Here is an 18,428-nt window from a genome sequence, read left to right as displayed (position 1 = left end):
TTAAGTTGTAGTCTAATTTCTCACTTGAGAGACGATACAATCTTGCGTAACTAATCATTCCTAAATCTATACTAATATTATTTTCTCTTCAATCTAAATTATCTTTAATGTTTTTTGTTGCAGTGTATACATTATAAAGCGATATTAATTTATATGACTTTAAGTTAAATTTGAATTGAAATTAATAATTCTATATTAATGTATTTTGGAGTCAGTCTCCGGAACTAATGATCCGATTCTGATAATGTGTTCACTAGTAAATAGCTACGTTATTCCTGAATATTTTTTATTAATAAATCATATACAAGCGAAGCCGGGCTAAATCACTATTACTTACTAACTATTTTATAGATAAAAACTAAGATATTCAATTATATTCCTGTTCGTACATAACAAGTGAATAAAATACAGACCTGGATTATTTTGTTAAGTTTTATTTGTGTCGTTCTTGGATCGTTACCTTGTATCTAGTATATCCATACGATTGAAACAAAACCACGTAAACGTCTACGTCCACACTTCCGTCGTATCTGGGTCACGTTCTACATGGATCTGTTTGTGTAGCCATTGTTATAAGACCGAACTTATTCATAATCATGTTAATTTGTAAGTAAAAGCCTGTCGTTGTGCTCCGTCTTTGTTTGCCACAGCCATTCAAATAAATAGAAGGTAAATAACTCGACGTAAAGAAAAAATAACAAATGTATGTCTGTTTGCCCGGATTTAAATTCAAACGTGAAAATTTTAATATGTAAATAACTGGATTTTTTGTCTTTGATGTAATAAACATCAAGATATATTGAGTCTATCAAAAGTTTACCCTTTAAGTATAAGTCCTAATAATCGGTAAAACGATTTTCATGTTTCGGTATTCTCTCGTGATAGGATAAGAAGCGTTGTTTTGCTTCCGTTGATATTTGTTAGGTTTTAAGAATATTTATTATTATATGTTTATGCGCGTAAAACGGCAAGCGCATGGTTTGGTAAAATATTTTCGTTCACAATATTCGCTTAAATAAAAAAATAAAACTCATAAGATTATACGTAATGATTATTTATAATAATTTATAAGCGATACAATTAATAAATAAAAGTGTATCGTAAAATTATAATTGTCAATTTGCAGGATGAGTAAGCGTAAGTCAACTCACAAGGGACATAACATCTTAGTTAGCAAGGCTGGTGGCGGATTGGCGAAATAAGGAAGGGTTAATATTTCTTAAAATGCCAATTTCAAGGGCAATTGTGACCACTCAACATTCGCCAGTTCACCATCATAGAAAATAAAATAAATTATGAAAAATAAATATCTCAAATAAATAAATAAGTTCAAAATGTAGTAAATTTAATGGTACAAACTTTTCTAATGCGTAGTTGAGATAGTTTTAATATAATTATTTTATGATTAATATCGTTATTTAATTATCTTGACATTGTGTCGTTTGTGTGTTTAATTTTATATTGATACACTTGATCTAATTCGTCAGCTGATAACGGTCTACAGCCACACTCTGTCGTGTCTGTAATCTTGACTGTGGCCTGGAAAACGTTGGCCGAAAAGTCGACGCACTTGACCTAAAGCCGGTCATTGATCCGAATCGCCTTTCGCGTGTAATTGAACTTCCTATATAACAAGGCCGAGTAAAATTATTGCATTGTGCAACCGCTTCCACATCATAATCTGCATAGAAATATTATTAGTTGGTTGATCTAGAGAGTTTTTAAGGCCGCAGTTCCTGACGTTCTAGATTCAAACGCGGTGTCGGGCTATTAAAAAGTTTTTGGATTTATCTGTCAAGACACACATACATATATACATATATACATATATACATATATATATATATATTAAGGTTATTACTATTATTATATAATATGTCAGCTTTGGCTGAAATCTAACGCTTTTTATCACATGCGTTAGATATCAGTATAAAATACTGATCAAGATTTATTCAGCGATAAAAGCAAAGATGTAAGTCGGCACTGCTCATGATGTAATTGGTCAGCCCTTCAGCTCTTATTTCAGTTCAAATTATGGAATATACAATCCATAGACGAGATAAAGCTCAGTTTCTCTGTTTCTTTGAATGCGTCAATCTCAGGAACTTCTACTTCGATTTGAAAATATTAAGTTGCCTATTAGAATGAACCATTTCAAAGAACAAGGGTAAGCTTTTCAATATTTCCTTACTTAATTATACCGCCAACTTGGTCTATTGATATTCAAGCCGTAGAACTTCTTAAGAGATGAAGACCTACGATTTGCAATCTGTTACTTTTTTATATAAAAAAATAATATTAAGCAATATGATTACTGGCACAGTTTTTTCTTTGAGTAAAATTAACTAAATATTGCTAATTTTGAGTAATTCCTAACATTTCTATATTCTCTCAAGTAAGCTTTGTTTAACTGAGGAGTGGAGATTGAAGATAAGACTATGCACGTACCCCACCCATCCTATCAGACAGTATGCCAATTGCTGATCACGTGGTTAATCGAATACATTTATCATTTACATACCATACAATTTGGTATTTTCGACAAACAAAATATACATCAGTGTGACTTGACTTTATCCCCCTAGTATATTGTAAACATACACCGTGTCAAATTATAGCTTAGTTTTTGAAGTGAACGTAAAAGTTAAACGATGGCAACGTCGTGGTACAGTGTTACTGTAGCCTCGAAAAAACAATATTGTTGTAGGAACAAGCTCAATAAACAAGGGTGTTGTAGTGTCAGGGTCGCACACGTGTGAAGTTATCTTTACAAATAGTTCTCAATCATGAATACCTTCATCCTAGTCGTGTATATCTATCTATCGGGTGCTTCTACTTAAACGTATAAAGCAAATCGATTAAAAATTCTGTTCATACTGAGTGTATTATGAACTTAAGATTATCTAGACAGCATTACAGAGACAGGTTACACAGTTCCTGCTTTGTTTGATTAAGCCACGAATAAGTCTCTTATCTTTTTGATATAATTATTTTATATAATATTTATAATACAAAAATAATATAAAATAATAGAATTTAAGCGTTTTTGCACAAACAAATGATTTCAATTATTTATTTTTAAATATTCCTAATTAATCTGCAAACACATCGATTGATTTATTTTTAAGTGTTAATTCTCTGTAGAGTCTGCTTAGTCTCGACATAGATTTTACTATTTACTTTATCGATAATTTATATTATGTACGTACCTAGTTACTTTTTATAAATGAAGGTCTAATGTTAAAATAATATTCGTAACATACGATTATTTAATAATATCCAATCAGCTCTCTTTTTAAATTTACTAAACCCCCAAGACTGTAAGTTTGTTTTCCGATCCTACCCTACACTTACAATACGCTTTACCGTCCTACCACAGTCTGTTAACACTTTGAACTGTCATTTCCGAGGCGTTTTTTAGGTCGAGGTCGAATTTACTAGGCCAGGCGAAATGTATTGTGACAATATAACTATCGATGATAGAAACAAACTTGCAGATCTGTGAGCTATGATATAAAATAGGTGGTTAAAGATAGCGAAATAGCGAATGAGCTTGGTGCGGAAGAATTATGCAAAAATTAACATTTTAATGAACTGCAAACAATGTTCAGCTTTGCCATATAAAAGACAAGGCTGTCTAAGCATACGAAGTGGCGCTTTAATCGTCGAACCTCTTTTGTTTCCATGCCAACAAAAAAAAAAAAATTTTTTATAGTTTATGGTTGCATAGTTTTTATTTTGATCGTTTATGTGACGTCATTAACTCGTATATGGAAAAGCAAAAATGTCGTATTATTACTTCTTAAAGATAAATGTTTGAAATGGAATGAAATATTATTTAATATTCAAGCAAACATTTCCTTAACCTAAAATCAACTGAAGTTAGTTCCACTCTGACAATGCGGTTTATTGACACTCGAGTAAAGCCCAGACTTCAAGTAAACAAAGAGAAAACCAAACGGCTTTCTAAATGACTTTTGGTAAACATTAAATCCGAAATCTACAGGACTCACTAAGCTTGTCAAGCCCTCGGCTGAGAAAGGGGAATCCAAATGAGGGATCAGAATTTTCTTTTCTTGGGATTCTGGTGGTGATGTATTTCGCCTTAGGGCACTGTCAGGGAGGAGAAGGGTGCTATTCCACGCATGCTCGTTTCTAATATCTGACTTGACGTTATGTTGACGTTATTAGCCTACTCATTCCTTAAAGGAAGACAATGGACCTGTGCCATAAAAATCTGTATTCCGATTCCAAAGACTTCGACCTAAGATTAAAAAACAAAAGATAGATAGTAGCTATAGGATTATTTACGACGTATCAATTATTCGACCCTTCGTTTCGCACAACCGGGAATTTTTAAACATACCCGCCGAGCGTGCAAAACCCGTCGCACGCGCCTATGCCCCTTAATGCTACGTATAATATTTCTCAATTCAGACACGCAAGTACATACCCGCGCAAGTTTTTGCGGACGCCCTAAAGATAATTATACCAAAAACTCTTCGTTTAGATAAAGCTGCATATTAAACAACATCATTTTCTTTCCGTCTTAAAATCCAAATGCTTTCTTAGTGCGCCTCAACACATAACAAAGGCCTTCTTGAAATTTCAAGGATGTTTTTAAGTTTATTTTTAGCATTCATTGTATTTCATATATCCTTACTAATATTATAAATGCCTAAGTAACTATTTATCTCTATCTATAATAATAATAATAGTAACAGCCTGTAAATTTCTCACTGCTGGGCTCAGCCCTTCTGTCCCTTTAAGGAGAAGGTTAGGAGCATTTTCCACCACGCTGCTCCAATGCGGTTTGGTGGATTCACACGTGGAAGTATTTCGTTGAAATTAGACACATGCAGGTTTTCTCACGGTGTTTTCCTTCACCGCCGAGCTCGAGATGAATTAAAAATACAAATTAAGCACATGAAAATTCAGTGGTGCTTGCCCGGGTTTGAACCCGCAATCATCGGTTTAGATGTGCGCGTTCTTGGGTCATTGGGCCATCTTGGATCTTTCTATCTGTTACCTTTTAAAGCTTAATTCTCTGAATTGTTATGAATGTTGGTATAATTATCAAGAAGATGACAGTTATTGATTAAGCGATGGCAGCGCTTGACGATTCTAAAGTACTCATAAAAGTATTCTTGATTTAAATTCAATCAAAGTAATTACTTTTTTAAAGCGTAAAATGGGTTAATGTTACTTTTACCTTTCCGATTGTACTTCGATACGTGAGTTGTATCACGTAGGCTTAGAGAACGGAGCCCGGTGTACACTAACCTATTACAACGGGAAGTGTAACATGACCTAACAAAATACGCTTGACTTTCTTGCTCTGTAGAGCGGATCATTTTACACAAAACACACACAACCACACATCTTGTCTTGTTTGTAGGAACATGACTTTCTTGTTCTATAGAGTGGATTATATAACAAAAAATACACACAAACACATTGCTGTCTGCATTGATTAGCAATAATTAATTTGACATTCTTTTTTCTTCAAATTGAATCACTACGATAAGTTTTTGCTAGTACGCTTCTGTAGGCGATACATGTTATTTTTTTGTAAGTAGTAATGATTAAACATTGCTCAGAGGCTAATCCCCTAGTATCATTAGTCCAATTTAAGTAGAATCTAATTGATTTTATCTATTTTTTAACTATGATACCTTCAATATACATTTAAGTGAGAGATACTTTCATTTCATTCATTCATGTAGATGTCCTACTCCTGGGCTGAGGCTTCCTCTCATTATAAGGAGAACGTTTGGAGCTCTCATGCGGGTCGGTGGATACACATGTGGCAGAATTTTATTGAAATTAGACACAGGCAAGTTTCCTCGTGACCGCCAAGCACGAGATGAATTATATACACAAATTAAGCACATGGAAATTCAGTGTTGCCTGGTTCTCTTCGATTTATGCATAATGCATAGAATAATATGCCCTTAAAAAGTTTTTAAATTAGAATAATCCCTTAAGAAACCCTTTAAAAACGAATGCCTTCTTCCGGTAAGACTTTGTGGAGTTGAATGTTTGGTAGGATTCATTTATATTTACATTTCATTTCATTTATATTTACATACATTGTGTTTATACAATGCTTGGCAACTATACCTATAATATATATAATATTTACGATAGCATATTAAGATGCATTTGTAAAGGTGAGACTACACTTGGTTCCGTGTTTTCGCGAAGCGATATCGTTTTGTTGACCAAATATTTTTTTGTATTTGTGAATATGTATCACGTATTCCATAAACTGAAACTGCGTAAAATTTCTAAAACAAATACCATAATAATTGCTTATCCATAAAAATATGTACTTATCTAGGCAACCAATAGCATTCCAATCATACTAGTGTTCGATGACCATATTCAAGAAACGATTCGTTTTACTCACGGATGATAGAATTGCCTTAGCCCAGCAATGGGACATCCAAGCTATTACTTTACCCTAAGTAGGTACTCGATATAAATACAACATTGTTGTAGACATTAATAGTTTTTTATTTTAATTTTATTTATAAATCGGTAATGAATAAACCGTGTTAATATTTTGAATTATGTTTGTACGATTGATCTTAGAGCCTTAAGTTTCTAAACCCAGGTGGTAATTGAACAAACAACTATGCATCGCACTTGGATTCAATATCTTTTTAATGTAAAAACATACTTTGGATTTCGAAAATCTGGCTCGGGGCCTTGGGCTCGTGTTCCACATGCCCTTTGGCTTAAAACGATACTGCATAGCATGTAGAAGGCACTTGTTACGAAAGTATATTTTTAGTGCTATTTAACTATAGAAAGATTACTGTTATTGTATATTCATTGGCTCACAAAGAAACGTCAAGGTCAGATCGTAATTACTGTTTATTATTCTCGATTTTATTTTTGAACAACATTTTTAATAAAATACGCAGTGGCTTTTATTCTACATACGTTTGATTGAAATTATTAAATATAATATACTAAAACCATAAACTTTACTAGTATAAAAATACTTCAATAAGAAGCTTGTATACTTGAATACACGTAATATAGTTATTGTTGTCTCAGTGATATAAAGAACCACAGGTATTCCATCAAGAATTACTAATTGAATCTTAGTTATTAATAATGAACTTCCTTCCGATATCGGTCAGAGTGAATATTGTTAAAAGGTGAAGGACCAATTGCTACACATTGTAAAACAGTCTGCCTTAATGCCTCCCCCCACCGTCTGTCTCTCTGACCGCAATAAACTCATAAACCATCAAACGTATTTTCAATGAGTTATCACCAATAGACGAAGTGCTTCACGAAGAAGGTTTAGGTGTATTCATTAAAGTTTTGAGTTAATTAGCTGAAATAATACGATAATTGTTGAAGGTGTCAAGGTGTTGAAGGTGTTGAAGGTTATAATACTGGAAGATTTACTGGCGCGTTCCGCGTTAACTTACATATTTATATAGATTCCGTAGTTTTATGTAGACCCTTGATCTATCCAGCGAAGCCCGAACGGGTAGCTTTAATACAATAGTGCAGGACTGTTGTACGTTAACACAAAGCTTTGGGCAAGCCCGTCTGGATGGGTACCATCCATCAGATATTCCATCGCCAAACAGTAATACTTAGTAATGTTGTTCTGGTTTAAAGGGTGAGTGAGTCAGTGTATCAAGGGACGTAATATCTTAGCTCCCAAGGTTGGTGGCGTATTGTTTATGTAAGAAATGGTTAATATTTCTTACTCTCTTACTCTTACCATCAGGCGGCCAGAAAAACATCAATTCCCTCCCTCTCATAGTTTAGGTAGACGGTAATCTATGATAAAATCTGGTAAACGACCAATGACTATTCGTACATTCTAGTGTTCAATTAATTGCGGTGTGTCTATAATGATAAATACAATGACTCTTTGTTTTTATCATATTGAACATGACAATATTCAGTTTCATAAAAAACGTCCAAACACACAGTTTACAGTGAATAGTTAAAGTTCTTAATATAAGTTAGTTTGAACTAAACTAAATAGTGGCTTAATTCCAAATCTGGCATTCAAAGTCTAAAGTTTTGTCTGCATTTCCGAAAGTAATTACTTCTGTTCAGCGCGGAAACACTGCCAACATTCCAACCATTTTTTTTAGAGTCAAGGTGATTCTAGAAATTTTAAGCACTAAGTATTTATATATTAAAAATTATTAGATTTTAAATAATTAAAATAAGATTTTATTGTATCTTGGTTTTTATGGCACTGGATAATATTTTACGAAAGTAAATTCGTATTATAGTAACTTATAATACTACTTCTCATCCCATCGTTATGAATGTTTAAACCCATCTTAGTTCCCAAGGCTGGTGGCGCATTGGCAATATAAGTAATGGTTAATATTTCTAATAGCGCCATTGTCTATGGGCGGTGGTGACCACTTAACATCGGATAGCTTATTTGCTCGTCCGCGTACCTATATTATTAAAAAGACTTATAACATTAAATTTTGCTTATACGCTGTCCGAGATTTATCTTTGTACGAGGGCGGTACTTGGAATCAATCAATTTTTTATCTAAAAAAATATATATGAACTTGGGCCTCAGCAATTCAACAATTTGGCGCACGGCCCTTGGGCCGCGTTCTACGTGCCCTTAGGGTTAAAAAGGTACTGCTTGGGATGTATAAACCGTTAGTTATGAAAGTATCAAGTTTTTAGTGGTACAAAAACCTATATACTACCTTGTTCAATTAACAGACTTTCTCACGCAAAAACATTGTTGAAATCGGACTGGTACTTTTAGAGATCATGTCTTGAAACATACCTACAATATTTCCAGCTTGTTAAAATGTAAATATAGATTGTTTACAACTATTATATAAATATTGGACAAATTTATTTTTAATAATTCTTGTTTTGTGGTTTGTTATAATTAAGATAATAGTTTTACATTATCAACTATTATCAAACTTATTGTGACTATTTTCGGAATGTTTAATTAAAAACCAATAATATAATTAATTGACAGTTATTCCTTAGATATAATATGTATTAGGAATGCTCGTTAATTCAGCGCTAGGTACCACCCACTCATCAGATATTCTCAGATATACCGCCAAACAGCAATACTTAGTATAATAGTGTTCTGATTTGAAGGGTGGTTGAGCCAGTGTAACTACAAGGCACAAGGGACATAACATCTTTGCTCCCAAGGTTGGTGGCGCGTTGGTGATGTAAGGATTGGTTATTATTTCTTAGAGCGTCAATATCTATGGTCGGTTTTGACTATTTACATCAGGTGGCTTATATGCCGGTTCACCTATATATCACATAAAAAACCCTACTTTAAGAGAAGACTAACATCCTATCAACGCGAGTACAACCGACGTATTGATCAATTTTTTTGTGGGCTCATAAATAATGAGATAATTTACAACCACTCGGTGGATATACACGTGGCAGATTTTCATGAGGCATGTGCAGGTTTTCTCACGATGTTTTCCTTACCGCCGAGCACGCGATTATTGACACTTTTCGCCGATTATTCAAGTCTCCACTGGTAATATAAACTTATTATAAATTAAGTATTCTTATAAAAGAATATATATACTTATTTGATTAGGCTCATAAATGCACTTTTATATCGCCATGTACAGAGTTAAGTTATATGTAAAGCTACCACCCGGTTCGAAAAGTAGATTCTACCGGGAAGAACTGCCAAGAAACTCAGTAGTTACTCTTTTCCACCAATTTAATTATTAGTATGTCAGTAAAGTATAATAATCAATAAATACCAAGTCTTCATCTTCTATCAATAAATACAAATTTTCATCTTTAATAAATATTTTATAATTTTATTATTCGTTAATTTGTGTATACAAACGTTTTATCAAAATATAGAGCGTAGAAAATCATAGCATCAGTCGCTTAAAACTGGATATTCCAGATACGTAATAGGTATTGGTAGTAGGTATACTTGAACGTATACAGTAATTATTGTGTGATGTTTAATTATTTAAATTACTATTGATACTCGTTTGTAATTATGTATTTATAAGTCACTATCTATTCGCCTGCGACTTTGGATGTAAATTTTTTTTTGAGATTTATTCTTAAAATATTATATTATTTCAGAGATATTTGTATCAGATCACCAATTCGATCACCATATAATTCTGTACACCTGTGTTAAATCAAAATCAAAACATACTTGATGAGGCAAGTTTAATTGAAGATTTGCAAGCGCTTTTCAATATCCATTTTAGAAGTTAGTGATGTCAAGCTTTTTATCACTGTAACGAATCGTGATCCACTCTCCTTAAATTATTTCATATTTTATTACATAACATAACATTTTAAGTTAATAAAAAGCTGATTTACAAATCAATCAAATTCGTAAATCAAAATGTTTATTCAATCTGAAATTATAACAATTAATAATTATTAATTATCAGTATTATTACAAATGTTATACTATTATAATAGTTATTTTCGCGATTCGGTCTTTGTTATTAATAATTTTATCCGTTGGATATTTTCCCAAAAACGCGATCAATCTATGTTTTTATACAGATTCCATATCTCGTATTGAAATGTTTACGGTCAATTCAGTGGCTTAATAATGTTGTAACAAATAGACGGACAGTGACATTCAAACAAAAAAATATCTTTTAAATATTTCCACACCAAATATGTAAAATATTAAAAATATAGGTAGGTATGTATGTGTATAGGTATTATGTGATAATAGCTTAAACCAATAATTACCCGACAGCTCTGTAAACAATAGTTCAATTAGATTATTTATAGCATACGTTTAAATTAAAAAATAAAAATTGCAATGTATTGCATCACTAAATATAAAGAACAAGAAACACCTTTAACTGGTAGCGGGGGAATCGGTTTTGTCGTAAGGACCATGCGACTGAATCATTCGCTCGGAACCGTTTGCCCGTTACAGTTTACAAATACAATTTATCACCTTTAAAAGCGTTTTGTTTTTACTGAAACAAAAATTTAAAAATTAAAAAAAATAAGTTTGCGTTTGGTTCTCAAATTAAGAATCGGAAAATTTTATCTGTGGAATAATAGCGTTTCGTTTTTTAGTGTTGTGATGAAAGTGTTTGTACAATAGTGCGTTATTCGATTTAGTTTTATTTTTTTCGTTTATTAGACGCGATGTCGCTGATATGGATGAGCGCTTTTAAGCTTGGCTTGACAGTTGGCGCTACTTATGTTATTGTTAAAAGGTAAGCTGCTTAGATAATTGTGTTTTTTTAAAAAAAATGTAATTGAAATGTTACGTTTGTATTGTATTTAACTGAAATTTTCTTTCTATTTGGAACGAAGTCTTTTTGATATCTTTAGTTTAACTGCAAAAAAATGTTTAATTTGTCTTCGATGCATTTCTAAACCATTCGTCTGATTTTGATAAAAGTTTGGTGAATTGTTCTGTGTAGGTACGTGAACGTTCCTGGCCAAAAAAAAGAATCAATATATATGATATGTTTTTCTTAAATATCGATGACACTTATTTAGTTATTCTATCTGTGCAAAGCCGGGCAAGTATCTAGTATTAGATTAAAACTAATTCTTTATATTTTCGTTAAAAACTTAAATTTTATTCAAATTTATGAAATAAAAAGCGGCCAAGTGCGAGTCGGACTCGCCCATGGAGGGTTCCGTAGCAGCAAGTAACAATTTATATTTACCAAGTTTCAACAGTATAGTTCATATATAGTTTCGGAAAAAAGTGGCTGTGACATATATGGACGGACAGACAGACAGACATAACGAATCTATAAGGGTTCCGTTTTAGGCTATTAGGCTACGGAACCCTAAAAAATACACAAATACGGCAAAACGGACTTGGGTTAAAAATATCTATAGTATAATTTATTCAAGTGGTTCGTGGAAAGATTTGGAAAAACACTTCGGTCGCTCTCACGATCTCAAGCCAAACCTTAACAGCCCTCTTTGGATTTTTATGTACATGTAATCAAACTCAAACTTGGTAGTGATACTTAAACTGTTTCAGTGATTTATTTTAAGTTTATTGTTCATTTTTAAAATGATTTATTTCAGGTGAATTCGAAAGATATAAAATGATTTTTAGACTAACACTTCAAGACAGTTATGTCTCTAACCTGACCACTTGGAATTCGTTCTATATGTAATATAAATTTCATATTTTTTTTCGGTATTTTTCAATTGCATACACAGGCTTATCTGCGTGGATTTATCTGCGTAAAACTTGCCTAAAAACTTATCTGCCTTTGGGGTAATTAATAGACTATCTAACGCAAAAATATTGTTCCAATCGAATGGACGGTAGATCTTGTAATTAGTACTTCCCGAAATACTGACAAACTCTTCAGCTATACAATATTAGTATTTAGTACCTATTAAAAAGCACAACAACCGTTCATACAAATGAACGAACGAACTACCTAATTAGCTTTATAATATTTGTATAAATAATACGTCGATAATAACTTATTAAAAATGTCCGCATTAATGTTAGATAAAAAAAAAATTTAAATAACGAAACGAAACGAAACGAAACTAACTGATAAATTTAATTATTAATTTTTATCGCCAAATTTTAGATAAACAAAAGTCTTTTTTAATAAATTAAATTTATTTCGACCATATTTTTCAATCTGATATTTAATATATAATAAATTAACACCTAATTTCGCTGGCTTCCTACCAGATTGTAACCATTTATTTACTTAAAATAGCAAACATGTAAAGTCATAATATATATACATATATTTGTAACGAAAAATGGATTTGCTAAGTTGGACCTCTTTAGTGACTTGGATATTTAATTCAAATCAAAATAATTTTATTCAAATAAACATTTAAAAGTACCTTTGTAACGTCAAACGCTACCGATGTTGCGGAATGTGGATTCTACCGAGAAGAACCGGCGATAAATTTAGTAGAGTAACTGCTTTTAAAAGACACTTTGTATAAATTACATGCAATTGGTTAATTTCTACACGAGATGCAATCAAAGTAACAGGCTTTACTAATGAGATTATTTTTAATAACTAATTGAAGTCTCCTTAGTGGTTTTGTGACTTTTTCTGTTTATACTTTTTTAAAAGCTTAAAGTAATTCCCAATTTTTAAGGAAACTAATATTCCAATTTATTACTCCAAGCCTAAAACTTGTGCTAGAAATGGTGACCCCATTTCTAGCACAAGTTTAAGCCAATTATATTATTATTTATTAGCCCAATAGCTAACACGGATCGAACTTGTGACTTTTTACATCGCTAGGGACCTCGTAAACCATTGCGTTATTGACGCTATTAGTCGATATCTTCGCCTATTGTGAATCGATTTAAATAAATTAGAGATCCAATATAAATTTAAAAAAAAAGTTACCAGGAATAGATTATATGTGGAAACTTTGGGCATTAGTTTTGTTATATTTAATTTTTTGGACGCTTCTATATATAAATAATTCCACCTCTAAGGTTAAAAAACTGGACAGCGCCGTAGACACACATAGTTTTTTGATTAGGTGATTAGAGCTGCGCGAACGCCCACAAATATAAATATAAAAACTTATCTTATAACATTTGAGTTTAGCTGTAGCAGTAAAAAAAATGAATTAATATGTATTTATATGGTGGTAATGAAATGCGTTTGCGTGTTACCGTATTTGCATAAACTGTTTAAACGCAATGTGTCTCCAGCGGTTTTAATATGTAAAAAATATAAGTATATACTACGAAAGAACTACTATGATAGTTATTGTATCACAAGCACGATGGCATAAAATATAGTATCCCATAGATCCCATAGTTTGCGACACATTGTCGTAGAATGGAATGTTTTACTTATCTGGTTACTATATTCAAAAAACGCTTAGTTTGCTTACGGATAGTCGAATTAGACAGTTGTAATATGGCATCATCCCGAAGTTCCCTATACTTGTTTATTTTTATTTTTTTAATAATAATGTACGCGGTATATCGGCAATCTGATGGGTAGTAGTCTCTATCGACTATATATATTGACGCTGAAAGAAATATTACCCGTGCCTTACATCACCAATGCGTCACCCACCTTGGGTACTTGTGCCTGTAGTTGTACTGGCACACTCACCCTTCAAACCGGAAAACAACGATACTAAGTGATTGGGTGGTACCTATCCAGTCGGGCTTGCACAAAGCCCTACCGCCAAGTAGGTTCATATGGCTCCGAATAACGGGTACAAAAATAAATTTATAATGATGATACATACTAGAATATAAAATTTTAGTATCCGTATGCAAAAGATTTTTTGAATATAGTAATAGGTAAAAGAGTAACTGAGTTTCCTGCCAGTTCTTCTGGTGAATCTACTTTCCGAACGGGTAGCTTTACATTGAACTCGATTCAAAACATTCAAAAGTACTTTTATGAGCCTACATAAATAAAGAATGTTTTGATTTTGGAACTTGCAGTGCTAGTATCTATAGTGGATCGTAATTTAGCTCGTGAGCTGTGAAGAAGAAAACAAATTTTGAATGTATAAATAGGTAACAAGAATTTTCGTAACAATAAATAAACATGTTAATTGTATTTCTGTATTGTTTCTGGACTAAAATGCTCAAACATCACTGGATTGAAATAGCTACTGTACCATGCGGCAATATTTACGTTGACTATTTTCGTATTGTTACATGGAACTTTGTTGTCGAATAATAAATCGATCAATACAAAAATTCAAATATGTTATAGCTGGTCAAAACATATATATTGACGTTGAGCTTTATAGCAAGTACTTCACTTTAATTATGACGCCGCGTTTAATTAATTCGTTCTTTATAAATATAATCTAGTTTGTATTATTTTGCTGTCTTCAATGTCGTCTCACGCACACTATATATATATATATATATATAGATAATAGATATCTTGTATGCTCCAACGTTACTCACTCATACTAATGCACGCCGATAGTAATTTTACGCGGAGGGAAAGATCTATACCAGGAATCGTTATAACACACAAGCTACTTTTTTTTTAAATAACACCTACGACACGTACCCCCCCCCCCCATCCCCCTCCTCTTTCATAGTCGCAGCGGTCGTAGCCACGAGAGCGAAATTAGTAGCTATAAATCTCAACATCGAGCTATGTTTGTAATAAAACTTAATTTGTATTAATCATATTTTCAATTAATTTCTTAAATATATGTTTTATTTTCATATATAATTATTAGATATACTTTTTCAAAAATCAGATGAACGACAATTATAATTGTTGTAGTATTCCTATTCGCTCACTGACTTCATAAATCAGAATACAAAAGCGGAAAGTATTGCTATTATTCTATGAAATATCAGATGGGAAGACTTTTCAAAGCAAACGTAAATAGCTCTATAAGCAACTTTGATTACAATCGCTGCTGGCTTTAACCTCCGAAGCAAAAAGAAGCGTGCGACGTGTGTATTTGTGTGTTTGTGTGTGGCATCGTAGTTTCGAAACGGATGAATAGATTAGGATTTAGGGTTTTTGTTGTGAGCTATGAAAAAAGAGAATCTGTTTCGTTTTTGGATATTATAATGTCTCTCCAAGTTGTTGAAAGGAAATTAACTTTAACATTAACATTTCAAACATAGTTACCCAGACCTTACGCTGCAGAATCAACTAAATCGGTTGGATGATCAACTTCTCACCAACTTACTGCAGAGGTATCGTGTTTGAGCTCGTTGCACTGGTCTCAGATAATAGTTTATGGGTATGCATGGATATAGATTTGCAGTCGGTGCTTCTATAATATTTTAAATATATATTTTTTTATTATTTATTATTAGAAAGACTCCTTACTAAATGTAACTGCTCTTTATGGCCTCTTTTGCAATTTTTCGCAGTTATTTACCTTTTTCTAAGCTCCTAGCTACCGTTAAAGGTGTCCGTTAAATTTACAACTGAATTTTACACCCGTCTCATACAATCGATTGAGGTTATATTATGCATCTGGCGGCGTTATAACTAGTAAATAATTAAATAAATATTGGACAACATCACATACATTACTTTGATCCCAATGTAACTAGATAAAGCACTTGTGTTATGGAAAATCAGAAGTAACGACGATATCACAAACACCCAGACTCAAGACAACATAGAAAACTAATAACCTTTTTTTTCTACATCGACTCGGCCGAGAATCGAACCCGGGACCTCGGAGTGGCGTACCCATGAAAACCGGTGTATACAATACTCGACGAAAGTCTTAATATGTGGTTTAAATGAAGACCTGTTTTTTAAATTTCCTATAATTTTTAATGCCAAGGCTGGAGATGTATTTGTACAGCTTAATGACGCTAAAGATTACCAAGAAATGTATATTTGCTGAGTTCTCAATAGTCGGGTCGTCTGTCTTTTTTATATCCTAAAAGAAAAACCTTTTTATTTTGTCAAGAACGAATGTCAACATTCAGAGGTAAAGCGGAGACCATTATTTGATATGTATGTAAATACGAGAGGGTTTTGACCCCTTACTTACGTTTTGTCTTTTATAAATATGCTATTTGTATCTTTTGTCCTCTTAAAAAAAAAGTTTTTTTTTTTTATAAAAGAATTGTAACAATGCGCCTAAGTAATTAATGAATTACTAATATTCCTATATTTACCCTTCTTTTTATACTTGTCACTTGTGTTAGGAGTCGAAAGGACAATAGCTCAAGGAGTCAGGATCGATCCTACGACTTTTTACATCGCTAGGCCCGTAAACCATTGCGCTATTGACACTTAAAGTTTTAATACCTAAACAATTATAGTTACTTGATAAAAAATTAATTATATTTTGTTCTGAAATATTTGCCTAATATAATATATCTATACTAAGATAATTCTGGAGAGGTTTTCTTATTTGAACGCTATCTGTTGTAGTTCGTACTAGTTGGATGTGAAAAAAGTATTTATTTATTCGATAGCCCAATTTTTGAGGACGGTTTTAGTCTAATTATCATCAAATGAACGAAGGACTAAGTAATGTTAAACGTAAGCGAAACTGCTCGATGTATTTAGTTAAATATAAGGGCGTAGTTTGCTTGAACGCGTTATAAATAATATTATAATGATAACGATTGTGTAGAATCGATATCGTCGTGTTTTACAACACTACGTCTGTCTGATTAACTTGAAAATAATATTACTAAAAACTAAATAAAGTTATTTACATAACGTAATTATTGTTATCTAAGTTTATGCCCTGAACTTGAAACGAGCGCGACCATGACCTTCACAAGCAACTTAACTGGAGGTTAGGTAAACTGTACGTCAACGCATTTATGCGACCGAGATAACTTTTAATTTAAAGACTAAGTTACACCAAAAACGAGGGCTATTTACGTAAACGATTTTAAAGTCAATTTAAATCATGTGTCGTGATGGCTAAGTGGTTAATATATGTGAATCTTAACCGAGGATAGTGGGTTCAAACTGTGAATTATCATGAGTATATTTTGAATTTTGATACTTTCTTAGTAATGTTAATTTATGCTCAATTATTCTTAATCGAGCATAAATTAACATTAATATAATATTAACATAACATAACATTTACCGGATGCAATTATAAAAATTGGTTTCTGTAAACCAATCTTGGCTGTAAATGTTGGCTCAATACACATATGAAATGTTGCATGCATTTTAATGTTAATATTAATCATTCTAATTCCGTCTGGAACACTTATTCATCAATTTAATACACCATTCACAATTTCATTCAAATAAAATGATATGTACGACTAAGACTACGATGTTTGGGAATGAGCGAATAGTTGAATGTGACTTTCGGCCGGTCACGTACGGATTTGGACTAACGTACTCTTAATATGATTATATGAATTGTAAGATATTTCAGCTGTCTACATTTGTACTCCCACGGGCTCAGCTGTTGAGTTTAATTTATATGCAATAATTTAAATCTTACTCCTTCCTCGTAAATCCTATATTGGTAGTCTATTGGTCTTTTAAGAATCTATGGAAACCGATAACTGCTGCTTCTGTTATTGAGCCGTAATCACCACTCCGTTAGATAGCTATCAATTATTATCAATGAAATATTACTAAATCTAACTTTGCTAACAGATTTTTTTGTTGACAATAGACGGTGTTGACTGAGCCCTAAAACAAATTAAAAACGCTGACCGTTTTACGCCCCAGGTAGGACGGAATACCAACAAAAAATATATCATAACGCCTTTGTTAAATTTCGGTGCAACGCTACGTTGTCGTTCCTTTTTTGTTGGTTTATCTGAAATACAGTAAAACCATTTTATTACATTAAAAACGATTCAAATAGTATATGTAATAAAAAAAATGACTGCAGCGTCATTATATATCGGTAATAATTGTTGAAAAGTAGTTTTAATTAAGATAAAGTCATCTATTTCTGTACTCAAGTTATAGTTTCTTCATTTGCGTTGCATTTGC

At 32.4% G+C, this 18,428-nt stretch overlaps 1 protein-coding gene across 2 annotated transcripts in view; it reads left to right on the top strand.

Annotated features, from left to right (window-relative positions):
• The window catches only part of LOC125071746 (flotillin-2), a 251,237-nt gene that overhangs the window by 205,749 nt on the left and 27,060 nt on the right, over positions 1 to 18,428 (top strand). Inside the window, exon 1 of one of the 2 annotated variants that reach the window (XM_047682105.1) lies at positions 10,961 to 11,228. The exons of the other annotated variant lie outside the window; for it this stretch is intronic. Within the exon in view, the coding sequence (XP_047538061.1) occupies positions 11,213 to 11,228 (16 nt within the window). The 5' untranslated portion in view covers positions 10,961 to 11,212. Of the gene's footprint in view, positions 1 to 10,960; positions 11,229 to 18,428 lie in introns of those variants that run through there. 2 annotated transcript variants of the gene reach the window in all.

This window comes from Vanessa atalanta, chromosome 20, assembly GCF_905147765.1.
Source record: "Vanessa atalanta chromosome 20, ilVanAtal1.2, whole genome shotgun sequence".
NCBI classification, from domain to species: Eukaryota; Metazoa; Arthropoda; class Insecta; order Lepidoptera; family Nymphalidae; genus Vanessa; species Vanessa atalanta.
The sequence above is the reverse complement of the archived record's forward strand: the minus strand, read 5'-3'. Positions and strand labels throughout refer to the sequence as shown.